The sequence below is a fragment of the Alosa pseudoharengus genome, unplaced genomic scaffold, assembly GCF_046254945.1.
Source record: "Alosa pseudoharengus isolate Yale_2024_CS ecotype anadromous, Long Island Sound unplaced genomic scaffold, YU_APseudo_1.1 YU_APseudo_1.1_scf_10, whole genome shotgun sequence".
Classification (NCBI taxonomy): Eukaryota; Metazoa; Chordata; class Actinopteri; order Clupeiformes; family Clupeidae; genus Alosa; species Alosa pseudoharengus.
In genome coordinates, this window is record NW_027468565.1 from 24,103,541 (window position 1) to 24,120,634 (window position 17,094).

Below are 17,094 nucleotides of genomic sequence, written 5' to 3' on the forward strand. Positions count from 1 at the left end.
TGTGTGTGATGATGGCCGATACACAGAGTGGTTATTGTAACTCCCAGCTGTGATAGGAGAAAAGACGGCTGCATAATCAGTGTTTTTCCCTGTGACTGGTGCCTCGAAATATCCAGCTCTCTCTTTCTCACACACACACACACACACACTTCCCAAAGGGCCCAGGGCCAGTTCCTCCTCTCAGCTCAGACTGGCTTGTTTCTCAGGGTTCAGCAGGGCTGATCAGAATGAAAATGCCTTCTGGATGAGAATGGAGCTGAGATCAGACACACAGTACTGACCTGTTTCACGTACGTAGTACTGACCTGTTTCACGTGTAAACAGCACTGACCTGTTTCAAGTAAACAGTACAGACCGGTTTCACATGTGCAGTGCTGACCTGATTTGCGTGTGCAGTACTGACCTGATTTGTGTGTGCAGTACTGACCGGTTTCATGTGCGCAGTACTGACCTGTTTCAGGTACAGTGTAGCGCTGACATCTCAGATGTCCATAATGAAACAGCTGGATGGTAGGACAACAGCAGGACAGCAGTTGGATAGAGGTCATTCAGCAGGACATTGCCACACCCATGCACCACGCGCCAAGCTGAGACAATCAGCTGCCAGTGGTTTCGTCTGATTGGATGAGCATGTTTGTGGAAATGATCTCTGATTTGTCATTAATCATCGTCACTGTGTTGGTTCTTTTTGTATTTATGACTTCAAGGGTTTTGTTTGTACTGAGGACAGATGTCAGCTTGACTTGACTGTAAATATCCTACTCTCTTTGAGCGTAAACTTGGTTCTTATTCTAGATGTGTCCTCCATTTCAATGTGGTTGGGGCCAACACACCACCAGCTATAGAACAGCCGCATCCCAGGCATGGATTCCTCTCACCAGACCTTCTGCAGTGTGATGCCTAACTAACCACATGAGATGAGTCTCCACTATTATTTCAACACTGAGATGTTGACCTAAACTAAAACACATCCTCATTTTATCGACATCCATTTAGATCTGCTTTTATGTGTACAGTGGCTGTTCTGTGTGTTGTGGGGTTAGTGTTTGGGTTGTTGTGGTTCTGATGTACAGTGGGGCAGTGTTTGGGTTGTTGTGGTTGTTGTGGTTCTGATGTACAGTGGGGTAGTGTTTAGGTTGTTGTGGTTATTGTGGTTGTTGTGGATGTTGTGGTTGCTGTGGTTGCTGTGGTTATTGTGGTTGTTGTGGTTATTGTGGTTGCTGTGGTTATTGTGGTTGCTGTGGTTGTTGTGGTTATTGTGGTTACTGTGGTTGTTGTGATTGTTCTGATTGGTTCTGATCTGCGGCGGGTCTGCCATGGCTTTGCAGGGGTCCAGATGGGCATGAGGAGGCGGTGCCTGCGGGGACAGAGGGCCTTTGTGCCTCCTGACTGAGGCTCCAGCAGACGCCTTAATGGGCTCATTCAGGGCAGAGCCGTCCGCCTAACCTCGCTCCGCTGCGGAGCCGCGCCTACTGGGGTTAGCATCGCATCTGTCTTGTGTGTCTTGATTCTTGAATTTCCCCTGGGGATCAATAAAGTATCTATCTATCTATCTATCTCCAAATCATCTGACCTCGCTCCGCTGCGGAGCCGTGTCTGCTGGGGTAAGCATCGGATCTCCAAATCATCTTATCATTGTCCTCTAATCATGTCACAATCACAACCGTGTCGTTTGTCATACTGGTTGTGTGTATCCATGGGTGTGTATCCATAATGGTTGTGTTTATCCATACTGGTGTGTATCCATACTGGGTGTGTGTATCCATACTGGTTGTGTATATTTATTCTGGTTGTGTGTATCCAGTATAGAGAGCAGCATGAAGATGATGTCATCTGCGTTGCTGGGTCTACTGATCAGCTTCACAGTCCTCTCTACAAGTGGGTCATTTTCATACTGTTAGCTGTATCCTCACAGAGATATGCTTTCATTTCATCATTTTCAGCTTTGAGGTTTGGCTTTCAAAAACCTTAACAGGTGTTACTTTAGATGGTTATCAACTTCTTCATATACTTTTGTTCAAATAATCTTAACTTGAGAATAAAATTATAATGTGTTTGAGTGTAGTATTCTTGTTCTACTAAAATGACTATGTTTGTGTAGGGCTATTGTGTTGAATCATAAACCAAATATAGCTTGTGCAGAGCTGTGGTGTTTTATAACAATATCATCAACAATATGTGCAAAATGTTGTTGTTGTGTTATGATAGTGTATGTTTATTGTGGTGTGATAGTGTGTATTTATTATGGTGTTGTTTTATAGTAAGTGGGTGTTATGGTTGTGTGTGTGTTCTGTTGGCTATGGTGTTATGTGTGTGTGTGTGTTCTGTTGGCTATGGTGTTATAATGTGTGTGTGTGTGTGTTTGTGTGTGTGTTGTGGTGTTGTTCACGTGTGTGTGTGTGTGTGTGTGTTCTGTTGGCTATGGTGTTATAATGTGTGTGTGTGTGTGTGTGTGTTCTGTAGGCTCAGCGCTGCAGTGTTATCGATGTCATGGTTACAGCACCGTCAACTGCCAAAACGTGCAAGAGTGCAGCTACGAGGACTCCTGTCTGTCCCTGAGTGAGAAAGGTAAAGTCACACACACACACACACACTCACTCGCATGTACGCACGCACACACAAACTCACAGACACACACACACAATTGTAACTGCTGTGTGTTTGGGTTCAGGTGGCAAAACCATTCGGCAGTGTATCCGTTACACGGACTGTGACAACTTGCGCCTGACGCAGATGTTCCCGTCAGTGGACGGCTTCACTTACCGTTGCTGCAGCAGCAACCTGTGCAACGGAGGCATCGCCACGGCGACCAGCCAGCCTGCCCTGCTGCTCGGGGCGCTGGTGCCGGTGCTGCTTGGCCTCTGGGTCCTGTGACTCGCTGTTGCCGCCGCCGGACACGACCACGGGAACCTGGACTGCAACTTCACTTGTCCACGGCACCGCTGCCCTAGGTCCAACCACGAATGGCCTTTGTGTAGTTAATGTTTAAGTGCAGAATCCACTATGTGCTGTAATTTTAGTTCATGTTTACATTTGCCCATATATTGAAAGGTTACATTATCATTAAACCATGTAAATCAGTATTGAATATGGACTGGTCTAAGTGTTAATGATGTAATTTAATCCCATTAAAAAGACTAACTGTGAGTGATCTGAACCAATTTAGTTTTCCGGTCATGGTCACACCAACATGTTTGATTATGAATATTTTTTTGGTTAATAACAGAATTAAAAGAATATTTGATAAAATTATCTGGTGTATTTGATAGTAGTTTAAAAGAGTTCTCTGAACTCTGAAGGAAGTGGTTCCCAATTGTTTTTAGGTGTGTGTGTCTGTGTGCGTGCGTGCGACTGTGCTACCCTCCGTGGTTGTACTCGTGGTTGTAAACTCAGCTGTTGCATCAGTGACAATAATTACCAGACAAAGTATGCACAATTTACTGTATTTATTCAAATAAATAAACAATCAATAAATACATAAATAAAAACATAAATAAATAAATACATATCACAGTACAGTACAGTAGGGAACTCTAAGGAGACACTAAGCAACATTCATATTGCTCTCCTGGGAACATAGTAGACTATGTGAGAACTAATCAGCTGATGGACAAAAGAATGGATGGAATGACCAGCAGGTTCTAACAGGTACGGTGGATGCAACGACTGGCAGGATCTAACAGGTCCGGTGGGTGTAACGACTGGCAGGTTCTAACATGTCCAGTGGGTGGAATGACCAGCAGGTTCTATTGGGTCTGGTGGATGGAACGACTGGCAGGTTCTAACGGGTCCGGTAGATGGAATGACTGGCAGGTTCTAACGGGTCCGGTAGGTGGAATGACCAGCTGGTTCTAACGGGTCTGGTGGACGGAACGACCAGTAGGTTTTAACGAGTCCGGTAGATGGAATGACTGGCAGGTTCTAACGGGTCCAGTAAGTGGAATGACTGGCAGGTTCTAGCAGGTCCAATAGATGGAACGACTGAGTGGTTCTAACAAGTCTGGTTGATGGCAGGTTATAAAGGGTCCAGGGAATGGAACAATATAAACAGGTGAGCAGGTGTTGTATCTGAAGAACCTCTGAGACATGTGGTTTACATGGGGAACGGATTGTGTCTGAGTGGATTTGGTCCAGTTACTGTAGAAATATATTGCAGAAATATAAAGAAATATTACCGATGATCGCAACAGCAACGACAACAACAACAACATACAAATGCGACTACACAGACAGTATGTTTGATATGATACATATGATATGATAAACTATCGCATCAGCATGTGCACGTTTAGATGTGCCTGGGGATCTGTTGTGCACGTTCAGATGGACCTTCTCGTCAGATGTGGCTGGAGATTTGTTGTGCATGGTCAGACGGACCTCCTGGTGAGATGTGGTCTCAGTCGCTCATCTCCTCAATGGACTCGTCACGGATCTCCCTCCCGATCTCCTCCAGCTTGACCGTCTTCTTCTGGGTGCTCTTGTCTTCCTCCTTTTCGGCCGGCGCGTACCAGGGTCTGGAGGCTGCGGCACCGTCACAAGCCCTGCCCCCGCGTCGGTACCCCCCGCGGCCAGCCCGCACCAGCCCCCAGCCCTGCGGCTGGCCTTCCGAGGGCCCGCTCTCCTGCACGCCGCGCGTCTGGTCTAGTTCCTTGGCGCTCAGGGCGGGCATGCGCACGGGCACCGTGTTGCCGAACTTGGAATAGTCGACGGAGTAGCGGCCCTCCTCCTCAGTCATGATGGACACGAAGCGGCGACCCCACAGGATCTCCTCAGGCGTGTAGGAGGTGCGCGCCTGCATAGTGATGCCCGTCGTCTCCACCACGCCTGTACACACACACACACACACACACACACACACACACACACACACACACACACACAGAGAGAGACACACACACGCAGACACCCACACACGCTCACGCACATGACACACAGACACACACAGACACACATAGACACACATAGACACACACACACAGATCCAAGGGTTAAGCCCCATTCAGCAAGTGACTTGTGATGAGATAATATAAATATAAAACACATAAATATAATTCAGCGATTACAGGCAAAATAAACACTGAGTTCATCTCAACCACACATGTAAACACACAATCACCACCACCCCCCCCCCCCCCCATCACACACATCAGTCAGGGCACACACGCAAATGTGTAGAGGTGTGAGTTTGAACCTTGAGGATGAAGATGATTTCCAGGTCCTCAATCTCAATCACACACACACACACACACAGTAAGGGTTGAGTGAGATAAGGCAAGTCTGACCCTCGAGGATGATGATGATCACCAGGTCCTCCACACACACACACACAAACACAAACACACACACACACACACACACACACAGCAGTGAGGGCTGGGTGAGCAAAGGCAAGTCTGACCCTCGAAGATGACGATAATCACCAGGTCCTCCGTTACACACACACACACATACACACACACACACACACACACACACACACACACACAGACACACACACACAGCAGTGAGGGCTGGGTGAGCAAAGGCAAGTCTGACCCTCGAGGATGACGATGATCTCGAGGTCCTCGGTAGTCAGGGACTGGGCGGAGATCTCGTAGAGCGGGCTGCCGCGCTCGATGGTGTGGCTGATGATGAGCGGAGACACCAGGAAGATGCCGTTGCTCCGCAGCGGGTTCTCCACCTGGATGTCCAGCTGACACACCGGAATCACCTCCCCCTCAGCCGTCACCGTGCGCCGGATCACCTGACCATCACACACACACACACACACACACACACACACTAGCCATCAGTGTGTCACTGATGCTACTGTGAACTGTGCACTGTTAATGATCTGATTAGGGCGTGTTCAGCAGTGCCTGGGCGTGTCCGGTGTTCTGAGGGCGTGCTCAGCATTGTGTGTTGTCAGCGTTATGTGGGCGTGTTCAGCATTGTGTGGGCGTGCCCAGAGCTGTGTCTGGGTGTGTTTGTTCACCTGCAGCTGGATGGTGGCGGAGATGATCATGCTCTTCCTGAGGTCACCCACACGGAACATGAAGGTGGGCCGGCCATTGCGCGGGGCGATGACGGCGTTTCGGGAGAAGATAAGCGTCTCCGCGCGGCGGTTGGCCTGTGCCGTCTTCATGAACACGCAGCCCAGCATCACGGCGTTGACGATCAGCCCCAGAATGTTCTGGATTATCAGCACTGTGATGGCCAGCGGGCACTCCTCCGTCACCATGCGTCCGCCGAAGCCGATGGTCACCTGGGAAACGCAAACAAAACCAAAAACAAAACCATAAGACTCACCTGGTTTGCGTGAGACTCACCTCCTACTGATGTGTGTGAGACTCACCTGGTCGTCTAGTTGACTCACCTGTACCTCGATGGAGAAGAGGAAGGCGGACGTGAAGGAGTGGATGGCGGTCACACAGGGCACATGTCCGACGCTGTCAGGGTCACGGGGCTCCAGGTCACCATGAGCGAAGGCAATCAGCCACCACACCATGGCAAAGAGCATCCAGGAGCACAGGAAGGCGGAGGTGAAGATCAGCAGAGAGTGCTGCCACTTCAGGTCCACCATGGTGGTGAAGACATCCTGAAGAAACCGCCCCTGAGTGGACCGGACACACAGCCAGTGAGAACCCACACACATACAACATACACCTGTCTGTAGTGATGGGCAAATGAAGTTTTGGTGAACCACTGAACAACAGCAGTGTGTGAACCTAGCGACACTAGCTGAAAAGCAAAAAGATGGCCGCCACACATACATTTTTCAACATAAAAGTCCTTAGCAAACCAATATTTTTGGTTACATATACTGGTTTGGGTAAGGACTTTTATGTTGAAAAATCTACATGTGGCCACCATATTGGATTTTTTCATTAGTGTTGCTAGCTTCACACTGCTGTGGTTTAGTGGTTCACCAAAGCTTCATTTGCCCATCACTACCTGTCTGTCCCCTCCGCCCCCCCACCACCATGGGGAGCAGAGCATTCAGCCACTTTGCTCCCCATCTCTGGAAATTATTACCAGCCTCTCAGAAACATTGATTCATTCCCCCATTTCAAATCACAACTCAAAACACATCTGTTCCACCTGATGATAATTGCTCTGCCTTTTTCTGATGTTTTTCATTCTTTATTTTCTGCTGCTTTTTAAATGTCTTAGAAAGGCATCTTTAAATAAAATGTATTATTATTATTATTTTTATTTTTGTTATTATTATTATTATTATTATTATTGTTAACACTCTGCACCCCCCGCAAGATTTTATACATTCTTTTTTTATATTTATTTAGATATTCTATATTCTTTGTGTATATATCTATATATATTAAATGAGGCACAATTCACTGAAACCACTTTGAACACTGAAAGGCCATTGCAGACCTGCTCCCTGATATTCTTGTGGGCCACGTTGCACGAGCCACTCTTGGTGATGAAGCGGGCACGCTGGGACTTGGAGCGGAACCAGTTGGGATGGGTGGCATCCTCAGCCAGCCGGGTCAGTAGGAACCCATCCGGTAAGAGCCCTTTCCGGGCCAACATCCTGAATTCCGGACTCCTCACGCCTCTGCACAGTGCCGACCTGTGTGGCTGTGGGGAGAAAGAAGAACAACATGTCTCTAGCTGACGTGGTGCTGAAGCTTCTAGCTGAGGAGTCTTAGCATCTGCTGCTCGTCTTCCCAGCTAATTCTGCTGAGTGATCTGATTCTGACTGACTTCCACACCCCAGACATAGCTAGTCCCTCGTTCTCTGAGCATCTGGAAGCAGAACCCCATCAGGAAGCAGAACCACATCTGGAAACAGAACCCCATCCTTCTCTGCAGCACTGATAGTAGAACTTGTGCTGCTCCTCCTCTCACACATGAGCCACCTTACTCCTCAAAACAGATGGCACGTTCCATTGTTTTGATTTAAGTTCATGTTCCTTATTTATTTATGTTCTTGATAATTAGGAAGCAACATGTTCATAACCAAGTAATCAGACCAAGAAATGAGAAGCTCATACAGACCATGGAATATCTGGGTGATCATAAGCACTTAATAGGAATTAATAAACAGTCATGCATTTTTAAACAAGTATATGATTACACATGTAAGAATGAGTGAGAGAACATACTGATTACATACCAAATCCAACACAAGAGCTAGCCGCCCTCTGAGCCTTGCCCCTGAGCATTTGAGAGGTCAACCAGAAAACAGATGCCCTGCCATCTCCCCTTAGAAGAGATACCATGCATAGATACTGTTGCAACCACAGAATTACATGATAAAGCAATACATAAAGTTAAACCTACTACAAGCATAATGACATTAAGACAGGTCTACAGATACTAAATACTAAATCAACTACAAACTAGTATGTTTTAGGCTACTAATGTCCGGTCACAGTTGTCCTACCCCATTATCCGTAGGACACATTTGACATGGATATTGCTATTTCTAGAAATATTGCTAAAATATAATGCTAGGTATTCCCACGATTACTACGAAACTCTACAGCACAATGTCACAAACGCTCCAAAGCTAACGTTACCTTAAACTAAGCTTCCCCACTAAAGTCTACAACTGTATCTATGTAAAAAAAATAATAAAACCATGACACCCATCAACGCAATGAAGCACTGTAAATTCGCCATTGCAGGCAGGCTGTCTTCAAATCTTTAGTTTTTCAGTACATCCAGTAATCTTGCTGCTAGAGAGGAGGCCGCAGAGCATCTATCGTTAGCTGTCATTGCCATCACAGCTAGCAAGCATCATCATCCAGTCGGTCGGTCGGTCGGGAGGAAGAAAATCCCAACAACGGTGACCCCCAAACAATTTCAACATGCACGTGTTATATTTGAAAACAGAAACACTCACTAAACACATAGGTAACCTTAAAAGTACGGAAATGGTAACTTACTAGTCGCAACCCATCCACTAATGCATTGTCCAGATAACATTAACGTTAGATAGCGCAAAAGTCATTAGCGTTGGTGGATAAACATATCCCATAATGCCTTGACTTCCTCCTTTGGTAACGTGACTTTTTCAACTTTATCGAAACAAATTGCTTTGTGTCTTTAATGGGGAAATGTTACATTTCAGTATGTTATTTAAACTAAAATATGTTATTTTAACACAGGTATATATACCAAACTGAGAGGATACTCTTGGCTCTAACCAAGGTAAACGGGCTCTGCTCTAACTAAATCTCAGAATGTACGTCTAATACGTAACACCATAGACTGCGTAACACTAGTTGGCTTCGTGGAGCGTCGGGAAAAGATGGCTGAGTCGTGGAACCGAGGTAGTGACACGTCGCATTTTTTACTAATTAAAATGAGGGTTTATTTGTCATCTGAATAGGGTTGTTGTTCACACTTACCCCAAGAACTAACATATATAAGTTGTGCTTTATCAAGAGTGTTTTGTCTAAATGAGATATTAATTGTTTGAGGCTAACTTGCTAGATTGCTATCAAGCTAGTTGTGTTTTGGTGCCCACAACCCAACTAAACTCAGTGACCGTCTCATGACAGCATCCTTATATGACGTCTCTAATGTGTTTTCTCATCCTAGGACATGGCAGTGTTGATGATATGTTGGATGCAGAGAATAAGCTTCTGGCGGAAAACCTGGCGACCAAAGTCTCCAGGCTAAAATCGGTAGGCTACATAGAAACAAGATACTGTTCCAAGTTTTCTTAGACTGACGCTTAGGCTGATGCCATGGTCCTTGCTACTCAATAATATGGAAAAAGAATGTAGGATATTAATCATTATTATGTATTTTCTCATAGCTTGCTTACGACATTGACAAAGACGCAGAAGAGCAGAACAGCTACCTGGATGGCATGGTTGGTCTCTGTCTTAATCAGTGTTCCACTGCGAATGGTTAAAACCATATTACTGACTGCTACCATTGCTGAAAGCTTTGAGAATAATGGTACTAATATCTCCTATCTCCCATCTTAAGGACTCCAATTTCCTGAGTGCCACTGGTCTGTTAACAGGAAGTGTGAAGAGATTCTCTACCATGGTGCGCTCTGGGAGGGACAACCGCAAGCTCCTGTGTTACGTCTCAGTGGGGCTGGTGCTGGTCTTCTTCCTCCTGTACTATTTGGTGTCCAGGGTCCAGAACTGATCGCACAGCTTTTCTGGGTGGGAACACTGACCTGTATCTCAGTTTTATGAGAAGTAACCCCTCATTCCAGTGGGTACCTGTTTACATTTCTGTGAAAAATGTTTTGTGGGTATACCTACCCTTTTTTTAGGGAGAAAACAGAGGAATGGAGTATTGCACGCTGAAGTAAGACAATTTGTCTCACTGCCACCAGTGTCTGTAGAGGGATGTCTGATGTGTACTACATGTGTGTGTGTGTGTGTGTGTGGGGGGGGGGGGTGATCAGAATGATGTATTATTTAGTTATTTGCAACTATTTAAATAGTTATTTGGGCAAACTAAATACTTGCTAATCATAGTAATGATGTTGGTGGTGGTTTGTTTCAATTAATTACAAATCAGATTCCTCTCTGACTTCATTATGAGATCAGGTGTTGTCCTCTGATTCCAAACATTTGAACTAAAAATGTTTGTATTTGTCACACAAACAGTTAAGATGTTGTCTTTTATTTTGGTCTGTACAGAATGGTCATTTTTAATATCCAAAGAAATGTATGATGGATAGATAGATAGATAGATAGATAGATAGATAGATAGATTCTTTATTAATCCCCATGGGGAAATTTAAGAAATGAGAAGTTTGATGAGAAGTTTTATTAGATTCTCATCATGATTATTTTGAATTTCCTTGAATTACCCCTGGGGATCAATAAAGTATCTATCTATCTATCTATCTATCTACCTATCTTATTTTCCCTTTTTTAGAACATTATTGTTTAACAAGCTTTGACATCCTGATATAAGTTTTATGATTTTAGAATAGCAAATGTTTTTATTTAAACACTGAAATTGTATTGAACAAATCAAAGAAGTGGTTGATTGCTTACTAAATAAAACATCTTGAGACAGACCTTGACGTCAATGATTGGCTCCGTCTGGAGTAGAGCGTCATCTCGTGTCACGTCGTTTTCTTTCGGTAATTTCCGTTTTGCCTCCTTCCTGTCAGTTCCACCAACGACTTGGAAACGGAAGCCATTTCTAATTGTATATTTAATCTGGTATCACCTGTTAGGACTTTAATAAGTTCCATATTTGTAATCGTGTTAAAATAACGTGCATTTGCTTTGATTTTAATGAAACACGAAACCTCAGAACACACCGCCATATTTGCTCTCGGATATACTCGGCTGAAATCGGTAAGTCAGGGAAATGGACGAGTCTCACTCGGCAACAAAACAACTGGGGTTGGATGGAGCGTCCGAAAGCACGACTGTCGGGCCAGTAGAGGAGGGGGAGGATTCGGATACTGAATCGGAGGCCGAAGGCACGACGATGACGGTAATGGGGGAAGCTAACATCGACATCGGAGCCGAGTCCTTGCCGAATCCAGACGATACGCAATCCACATTCGCAGGAAAGTTTTTTTTAATGTGCTGATTTTTCTTGATTGCACTCGGGTTTGCAAGATAATGTTAGCACGATGCACATGGTTGTATCGGCTAACGTTAGCCTTCTTAAATCCTAATAGGTTTTTAAGCTCTGCTAACTAAACATACTATTAACTCTAATATTGAGTTTAACATTCGATAAACATAACATTGTTCCATTACTCTGTACTCTATAACAAGTTATTATTGCATCCTCTATGCCTGGTGCAGCGATTTCCTATATCTTGTACTATACTATACTTTAATAGCCTAATTATAATCTAAAGAGGATATCACAATGGCCAATCTGCATGATGTATAGGCTAATACATTTGTAAATATTATACCATTTTAGTTGGCTATATATATTTCATACAAAGTGGAGGTGTGGCGCGGCGCAGGTCGGAAGTTTTAAATTGTCCTGTTTGTTTTCCACAGAGGTCACGGCTGTCACTGTTGGGGATGTCCAGGCAGATGACAATGTCTTCACCACCTCCGTGTCCGCGTCCGCTGCCATTCCAGAGCACGTTCTTGTAAGGAACTGTCTCCAGACTGTTTTACAGTAGCTGATGTTATGCTGGCTGATTTCTTGTGTGGGCTTAAACACTGTCACCCACTGCATATTATATTCATCAGGCAGAGGGGCCTGGTCAGTGCTCAACTGAACTGACAGACTGATGAAGTATTTTGTTCCAGGGGCTATTAATTCAGGTGGCTATTGGCAATGACCTATGCGAGCTTCTGTGTACCCAGATTAGCCATGACCCTGCCTCTGCCCTTACCATACCAACTTACATTCAAACAGTTACTGACTACATTAGCATCTATGCACCATCCGATCTGTGTTAAGTCTCATTTTCTAGTATTTGTTCCAACAATTATATTATGTGCAGTAATTACTAACTAACCTTTTGTATATTTTATATTATGTGCAGTAATTACTAACTACCCTTGCACTGTGAATAACTTTGCACTGATTTGCACTTACTGCATGGACATTTACAGCATAACATTTCACTGCATTGCCACTATAGCCCTTCAGTTAATAAAGTATCTCTTTCTCTCTCCTCTCTCTTTCTCAACCCCGTGCCCCACAGACAGGTAGGACTACGCTGCAGATTGGGGACAGTCTGAATACCCAGAAGGCCACGCTGATCGTGGTCCACACTGATGGCAGCATCGTGGATGCCAGTGGGCTGAAGGGGTCCACTTCTCCAATGGCAACAGGTGAGCAGCTGAGACCAGTGTGTAATGTGTATGATTAAGTGTGTGTGTGTGTATATATACAGTATATGTACACTATATATGTAACATTATCATTATGCAATCAGAAGACTTCCAACATCCAACATCCAACATTCTTGTGGGAGATGTTTCTCCGCGTGCGTCCCCGTAAACTGTGTGTGTGTGTTGATTCCACTGCAGGGCCTCAGACTCCGTCCACGCCCCTGACCCCTATCCAGGAGAAAGACGGCTCCAAGTACAACTGGGACCCATCTGTCTATGACAACGAGCTGCCAATTCGCTGCAGGAACACCAGCGGCATCCTCTACAAAAACAGACTTGGCTCAGGTAACACAGCATCCACTAGGGGGAGCCCTAGCACAGAGATAGGAAAGGGTTAGGCTGATACAGAACAGGTGCAGCGTTGTAAATCACCCAGTTATATCCACCTTACACCAAACAACTTTGACAAGATTCGGGAAAGATTCTTGATTGATTGTAGTCTTTTAACTAATGCCCCCCATTCAAGCTTTGCTCAAAAGACTCCAATCTTTCAAGAATCTTTCCCAAATCTTGTCAAAGTTGTTTGGTGTAAAGAGGGCATTAGTTAAGTTAGACTGACAGAAAGTAGAGATTGGATTTGATTTGTCATAACCAATATAAAATAAAATGTCTTCACACAAATCCTAGGTTGTGTAGAATTTTATTTCAAACTTTGGTTTATTCTGAAACTTTGGTTTGTTTTTGAAACTTTGGGTAAGGTTAGAGTCAGTTACCTAATATAACAAGATGTTTGGAGTTCTCTCCTTATAAGGGTATGTGCCACAGAAACAAGTTGTCTTTGACAAGGCAGTTGAGTCGCCTGTGTACCAGGCAGTGTGAGGGTGTGTGTGTGCCTCTGTGTGTGTGCTTGTGTGCATAGGTGATCAGGATAGTTTTTAATTAGTAGCTGTTTGACCTGAGCAGACAGTTCTCTCAGGCTAAGCTTCATCAGCTCATTACTAACCAACTGAACAGGAGCCCTATACAGCCCTGTCCTCATGGAGGAGTCAGCCCAGGACACACATTCACACACACAAGCGCTCCTCATCTGGGTGGAGAATTCACACTCACACATACCCCTCTCTCTTCGGCAGGATGGAAAATACACACTGACACACACCCCTCTCTCTTCCGCAGGATGGGGAATACACACTCACACACACCAGCGCTCCTCATCTAGGTGGAGAATACACACTCACACACACCCTCTCTCCACCTCAAGATGGAGAATACACACACACGACACACCCTCTCCTAACGGCAGAATACACCCTCACACACACCCTCTCCTAACGGCAGAACACATACTCACACACACCCTCTCTCTTCCACAGGATGGAGAATACACACTCACACACACCCTCTCCTAACGGCAGAACACATACTCACACACACCCTCTCTCTTCCACAGGATGGAGAATACACACTCACACACACGTACAGTCCCCTACTCACTGTCTCTTCTGTCTGCTGTGAGTGTATCAGGCCAACTGTTCACCGTGAACTATTCACCACTGGAATGGGTGTTATGTAGAATATATCACTGTGTCACTAGTAACCCAGATGAGTGCCAGTTCTAGTAAACTTTCTGGCTCCTGCCAGGCAACCAGTGTAGAAACACTACATACAGACTTTCTCTAACCCTTTCACAAGCTGTCTGTGTAATGTGTAAGGATGTAAGGTTAAAGTTTATAATGTGATTTAGGTAAGAACAATAGGTTTGTGAGTGTTAAATGTGAAAGGATAAGATGTGTATGTGTGTGTGTGTGTGTGTGTGTGTAATGAGGTAATGATTTGTCTCCACTGGTGTGTGTGTGTGTGTGTGTGTGTGTGTGTGTGTGTATGTGTGTACTGGTTTGTCCGTGGTGGCCTGTGTGTCTGTGGTGGTTTGTGTGTGTAATGGTTTGTCTGCTGTGGTCTGTGTGTGTGTGTGTGTGTGTGTGTGTGTGTGTGTGTGTGTGTGTGTGTGTGTGTGTGTGTGTGTGTGTGTAATGGTTTGCTTGCGGTGGTGTGTGTGTGTGTGTGTAACTGTTTGTCTGCAGTGGTCTGTGTGTGTGTAATGGCTTGTGTGTACTCATCTGCAGGAGGGAAGGGTCGTTGCATTAAGCACAACAACGCCTGGTTCACCCCCACTGAGTTTGAGGCGATGGCGGGCAGGGCCAGCAGTAAGGACTGGAAGAGGAGCATCCGCTACGCCGGCCGGCCTCTCCAGTGCCTCATACAGGTCAGGGCCATCACCGTCACACACACACACAGACACACACACAGACACACACACACACACACACACACATACATACACACAGCACAGTGCGTCATACAGGTCAGTTCCATCACCGTTACACTGACGTACAGCATGTCAAATAGATTAGCTCCATCACACACACAGACACGCACACACACACACAAACACACACACACACACACACACACACAGTGCCTCATACAGGTCAGCTCCATCACACACACACACACACACAGTGCCTCATACAGGTCAGCTCCATCACACACACGCATACACACACACACACACACACACACACACACACACACAGCACAGTGTGTCACATAGATGAGCTTTGAGTCTTGATATGGAGCAGAAGATACCTAATGCATCATTACCGGGAGTTCATTTCCAAGCATAAGAGTTTGATGGCGATAAAGACATTGTCTCATGACCACTGATGCCTGTCTCAGAGGTGCTGTGTGATACTAATAGCGAGAAATAGCGTGTGCTCCCCATTCTGCACTCCAGTGGCAGGTAAAATGTGCTTTCATCCATGTGCGGTCTGTTTTGTACATACGATGCCATGTTTTAAAGTGCAAATAGGTACTTATAATAGAAACAGGTGGTAATTCTTAATACATCTAGGCCTGAGTTGAGGTGTGTGTGAGACTGAGTCTCAGAGGTGTGTGTGAGACTGAATGTGACTTTGGTTTTACAGGAGCGCATTCTCAACCCCCACGCTGCCTCCTGCACGTGTGCGGCCTGCTGTGATGACCTAGCCCTGGTGAGTGGCACTTTCTCCCCCTCTCCTCTTCCCCCCTGGTGAGTTCCCCTTTCTCCCCCTCCCCTCTCCTCTTCCCCCCCTGGTGAGTTCCCCTTTCTCCCCCTCCACTCTCCTCTCCTCCTTTGGTGAGTCCTCTCCTCTCCTCCCCTGGTTAGTACCTCTTTCTCCCCCTCCCCTCCCCTCTCCTCCCCTGGTGAGTGCCGCTTTCTCCCCCTCCCCTCTCCTCCCCTGGTGAGTGCCGCTTTCTCCCCCTCCCCTCTCCTCTCCCCCTCCCTTCTCCAGCGTGCAAAAGCAATATCAACATCAATATAAAACACTCCATCTGTTTTCACAGAAAGCATCTAATATACAGATGAAATGAAACGTCCCAAAATCAATTTGTCTGTTGACACGAAGCTCAATGGTTTCTCATGAACGGGAAGAAGGGCCTACACTCACTGAGAGTCTCTGCTGCGTCCTTTTGTGTCCTCACTCCTCACTCAACTCAGCAGAGAGCGCATCTCACCCCATCTTAGACCTTAGACTACTCACTAACTTACGCCCCCCCGGCTCCCTCTCTTTCTCTCTCTGTCTCTCTCTCTCTCTCTCTCTCTCTCTCTCTCTCCATCTTTTCCAGTGCACGAAGGACGGCTCGTCATTCACTGCGGAGAACATAAATATGGTAATGTGTGTGTGTGTGAGTGTGTGTGTATGTGGGGGTGTGTTCTTACTTTGAGTGTGTGTGTTTGTGTGTGTGTGTGTGTGTGTATGTGTGTGTGTGTGCATGTGTGTGTGTGTGCGTGCGTGTGTGTGTGTGATATTTACCACCTAACCTACTTTACAGACGGAGCCTGAGTGTGTGTGTTCTTACTTTCACAATAGCCTGCTGGAGCTGCTGTCTTTAGTCTCAGTGACTGAAGTGGTCAGCTGTATTTGCTTAGACTCGCCTTGACTGTGGCAGCCTGTAGTAGACCATGGAAGTCTGTGGCAGTCCATAGCAGTCTGTAGTAGCAGTAGCAGTAGCTGTCTATAGCAGTCTATAGCTGTCTGTGACCGTCTATAGCTGTCTGTGACTGTCTATAGCAGTCTGTAGTTGTCTGTAACCATCTACAGCTGTCTGTGACTGTCTGTACTAGTCTGCAGCTGTCTGTGGCAGACTGTGGCATGTCTATAGCAGTCTGTAGTAGTCTGTGGTATGTCTATAGCAGCTGTAGCTGTCTGTTACTCTCAATAGCAGTCTGTAGTGTCTGTGGCATATCAGAGTAAAGGATTGTCTCTGCATCTTAACCACTACCCTCTACTTGAGTCTGAGATAG

The 17,094-nt window shown here is 45.7% G+C and overlaps 4 protein-coding genes across 7 annotated transcripts in view; 3 read left to right on the plus strand and 1 right to left on the minus strand.

Moving 5' to 3' along the window:
• The first annotated feature begins 546 nt into the window (after nucleotides 1-546).
• cd59b (CD59 molecule (CD59 blood group) b) lies at nucleotides 547-3,198 on the plus strand. 2 transcript variants are annotated; one of them, XM_076301208.1, is made up of 4 exons: nucleotides 547-1,604; nucleotides 1,805-1,878; nucleotides 2,464-2,568; nucleotides 2,672-3,198. In XM_076301208.1, exons 2-4 carry the CDS (start codon nucleotides 1,818-1,820, stop codon nucleotides 2,872-2,874), a joined length of 369 nt encoding a protein of 122 aa, XP_076157323.1. In that variant the 5' UTR covers nucleotides 547-1,604; nucleotides 1,805-1,817; the 3' UTR covers nucleotides 2,875-3,198. The 2 variants fall into 2 exon arrangements, with proteins under 2 accessions (XP_076157323.1, XP_076157334.1); XM_076301219.1 differs by having other exon boundaries at nucleotides 547-1,477.
• A 233-nt stretch (nucleotides 3,199-3,431) lies between these two features.
• On the minus strand, nucleotides 3,432-9,006 carry kcnj11l (potassium inwardly rectifying channel subfamily J member 11, like). 3 transcript variants are annotated; one of them, XM_076268139.1, is made up of 7 exons: nucleotides 8,895-9,006; nucleotides 8,120-8,208; nucleotides 7,375-7,581; nucleotides 6,356-6,592; nucleotides 5,975-6,244; nucleotides 5,536-5,743; nucleotides 3,432-4,824 (listed from the first exon to the last, which is right to left on the minus strand). In XM_076268139.1, exons 3-7 carry the CDS (start codon nucleotides 7,531-7,533, stop codon nucleotides 4,397-4,399), a joined length of 1,302 nt encoding a protein of 433 aa, XP_076124254.1. In that variant the 5' UTR covers nucleotides 7,534-7,581; nucleotides 8,120-8,208; nucleotides 8,895-9,006; the 3' UTR covers nucleotides 3,432-4,396. The 3 variants fall into 3 exon arrangements, with proteins under 3 accessions (XP_076124254.1, XP_076124260.1, XP_076124266.1); XM_076268145.1 differs by having other exon boundaries at nucleotides 8,120-8,234; nucleotides 8,895-8,974; XM_076268151.1 differs by lacking the exon at nucleotides 8,120-8,208 and having other exon boundaries at nucleotides 8,895-8,978.
• Nucleotides 9,007-9,171: 165 nt separating this feature from the next.
• Nucleotides 9,172-11,005, plus strand: bet1l (Bet1 golgi vesicular membrane trafficking protein-like). The gene is made up of 4 exons (XM_076268161.1): nucleotides 9,172-9,281; nucleotides 9,553-9,638; nucleotides 9,773-9,829; nucleotides 9,949-11,005. The coding sequence occupies exons 1-4, from the start codon at nucleotides 9,260-9,262 to the stop codon at nucleotides 10,114-10,116; spliced, it is 333 nt and encodes a 110-aa protein (XP_076124276.1). The 5' UTR covers nucleotides 9,172-9,259; the 3' UTR covers nucleotides 10,117-11,005.
• A 140-nt stretch (nucleotides 11,006-11,145) lies between these two features.
• Nucleotides 11,146-17,094, plus strand: part of deaf1 (DEAF1 transcription factor) — a 12,343-nt gene continuing 6,394 nt past the window's right edge. Inside the window, exons 1-7 of the mRNA XM_076268172.1 lie at nucleotides 11,146-11,506; nucleotides 11,958-12,055; nucleotides 12,620-12,749; nucleotides 12,948-13,094; nucleotides 14,873-15,012; nucleotides 15,734-15,799; nucleotides 16,416-16,460. Of these exons, the coding sequence (XP_076124287.1) occupies nucleotides 11,305-11,506; nucleotides 11,958-12,055; nucleotides 12,620-12,749; nucleotides 12,948-13,094; nucleotides 14,873-15,012; nucleotides 15,734-15,799; nucleotides 16,416-16,460 (828 nt within the window). The 5' untranslated portion in view covers nucleotides 11,146-11,304. The remainder of the gene's footprint in view (nucleotides 11,507-11,957; nucleotides 12,056-12,619; nucleotides 12,750-12,947; nucleotides 13,095-14,872; nucleotides 15,013-15,733; nucleotides 15,800-16,415; nucleotides 16,461-17,094) is intronic.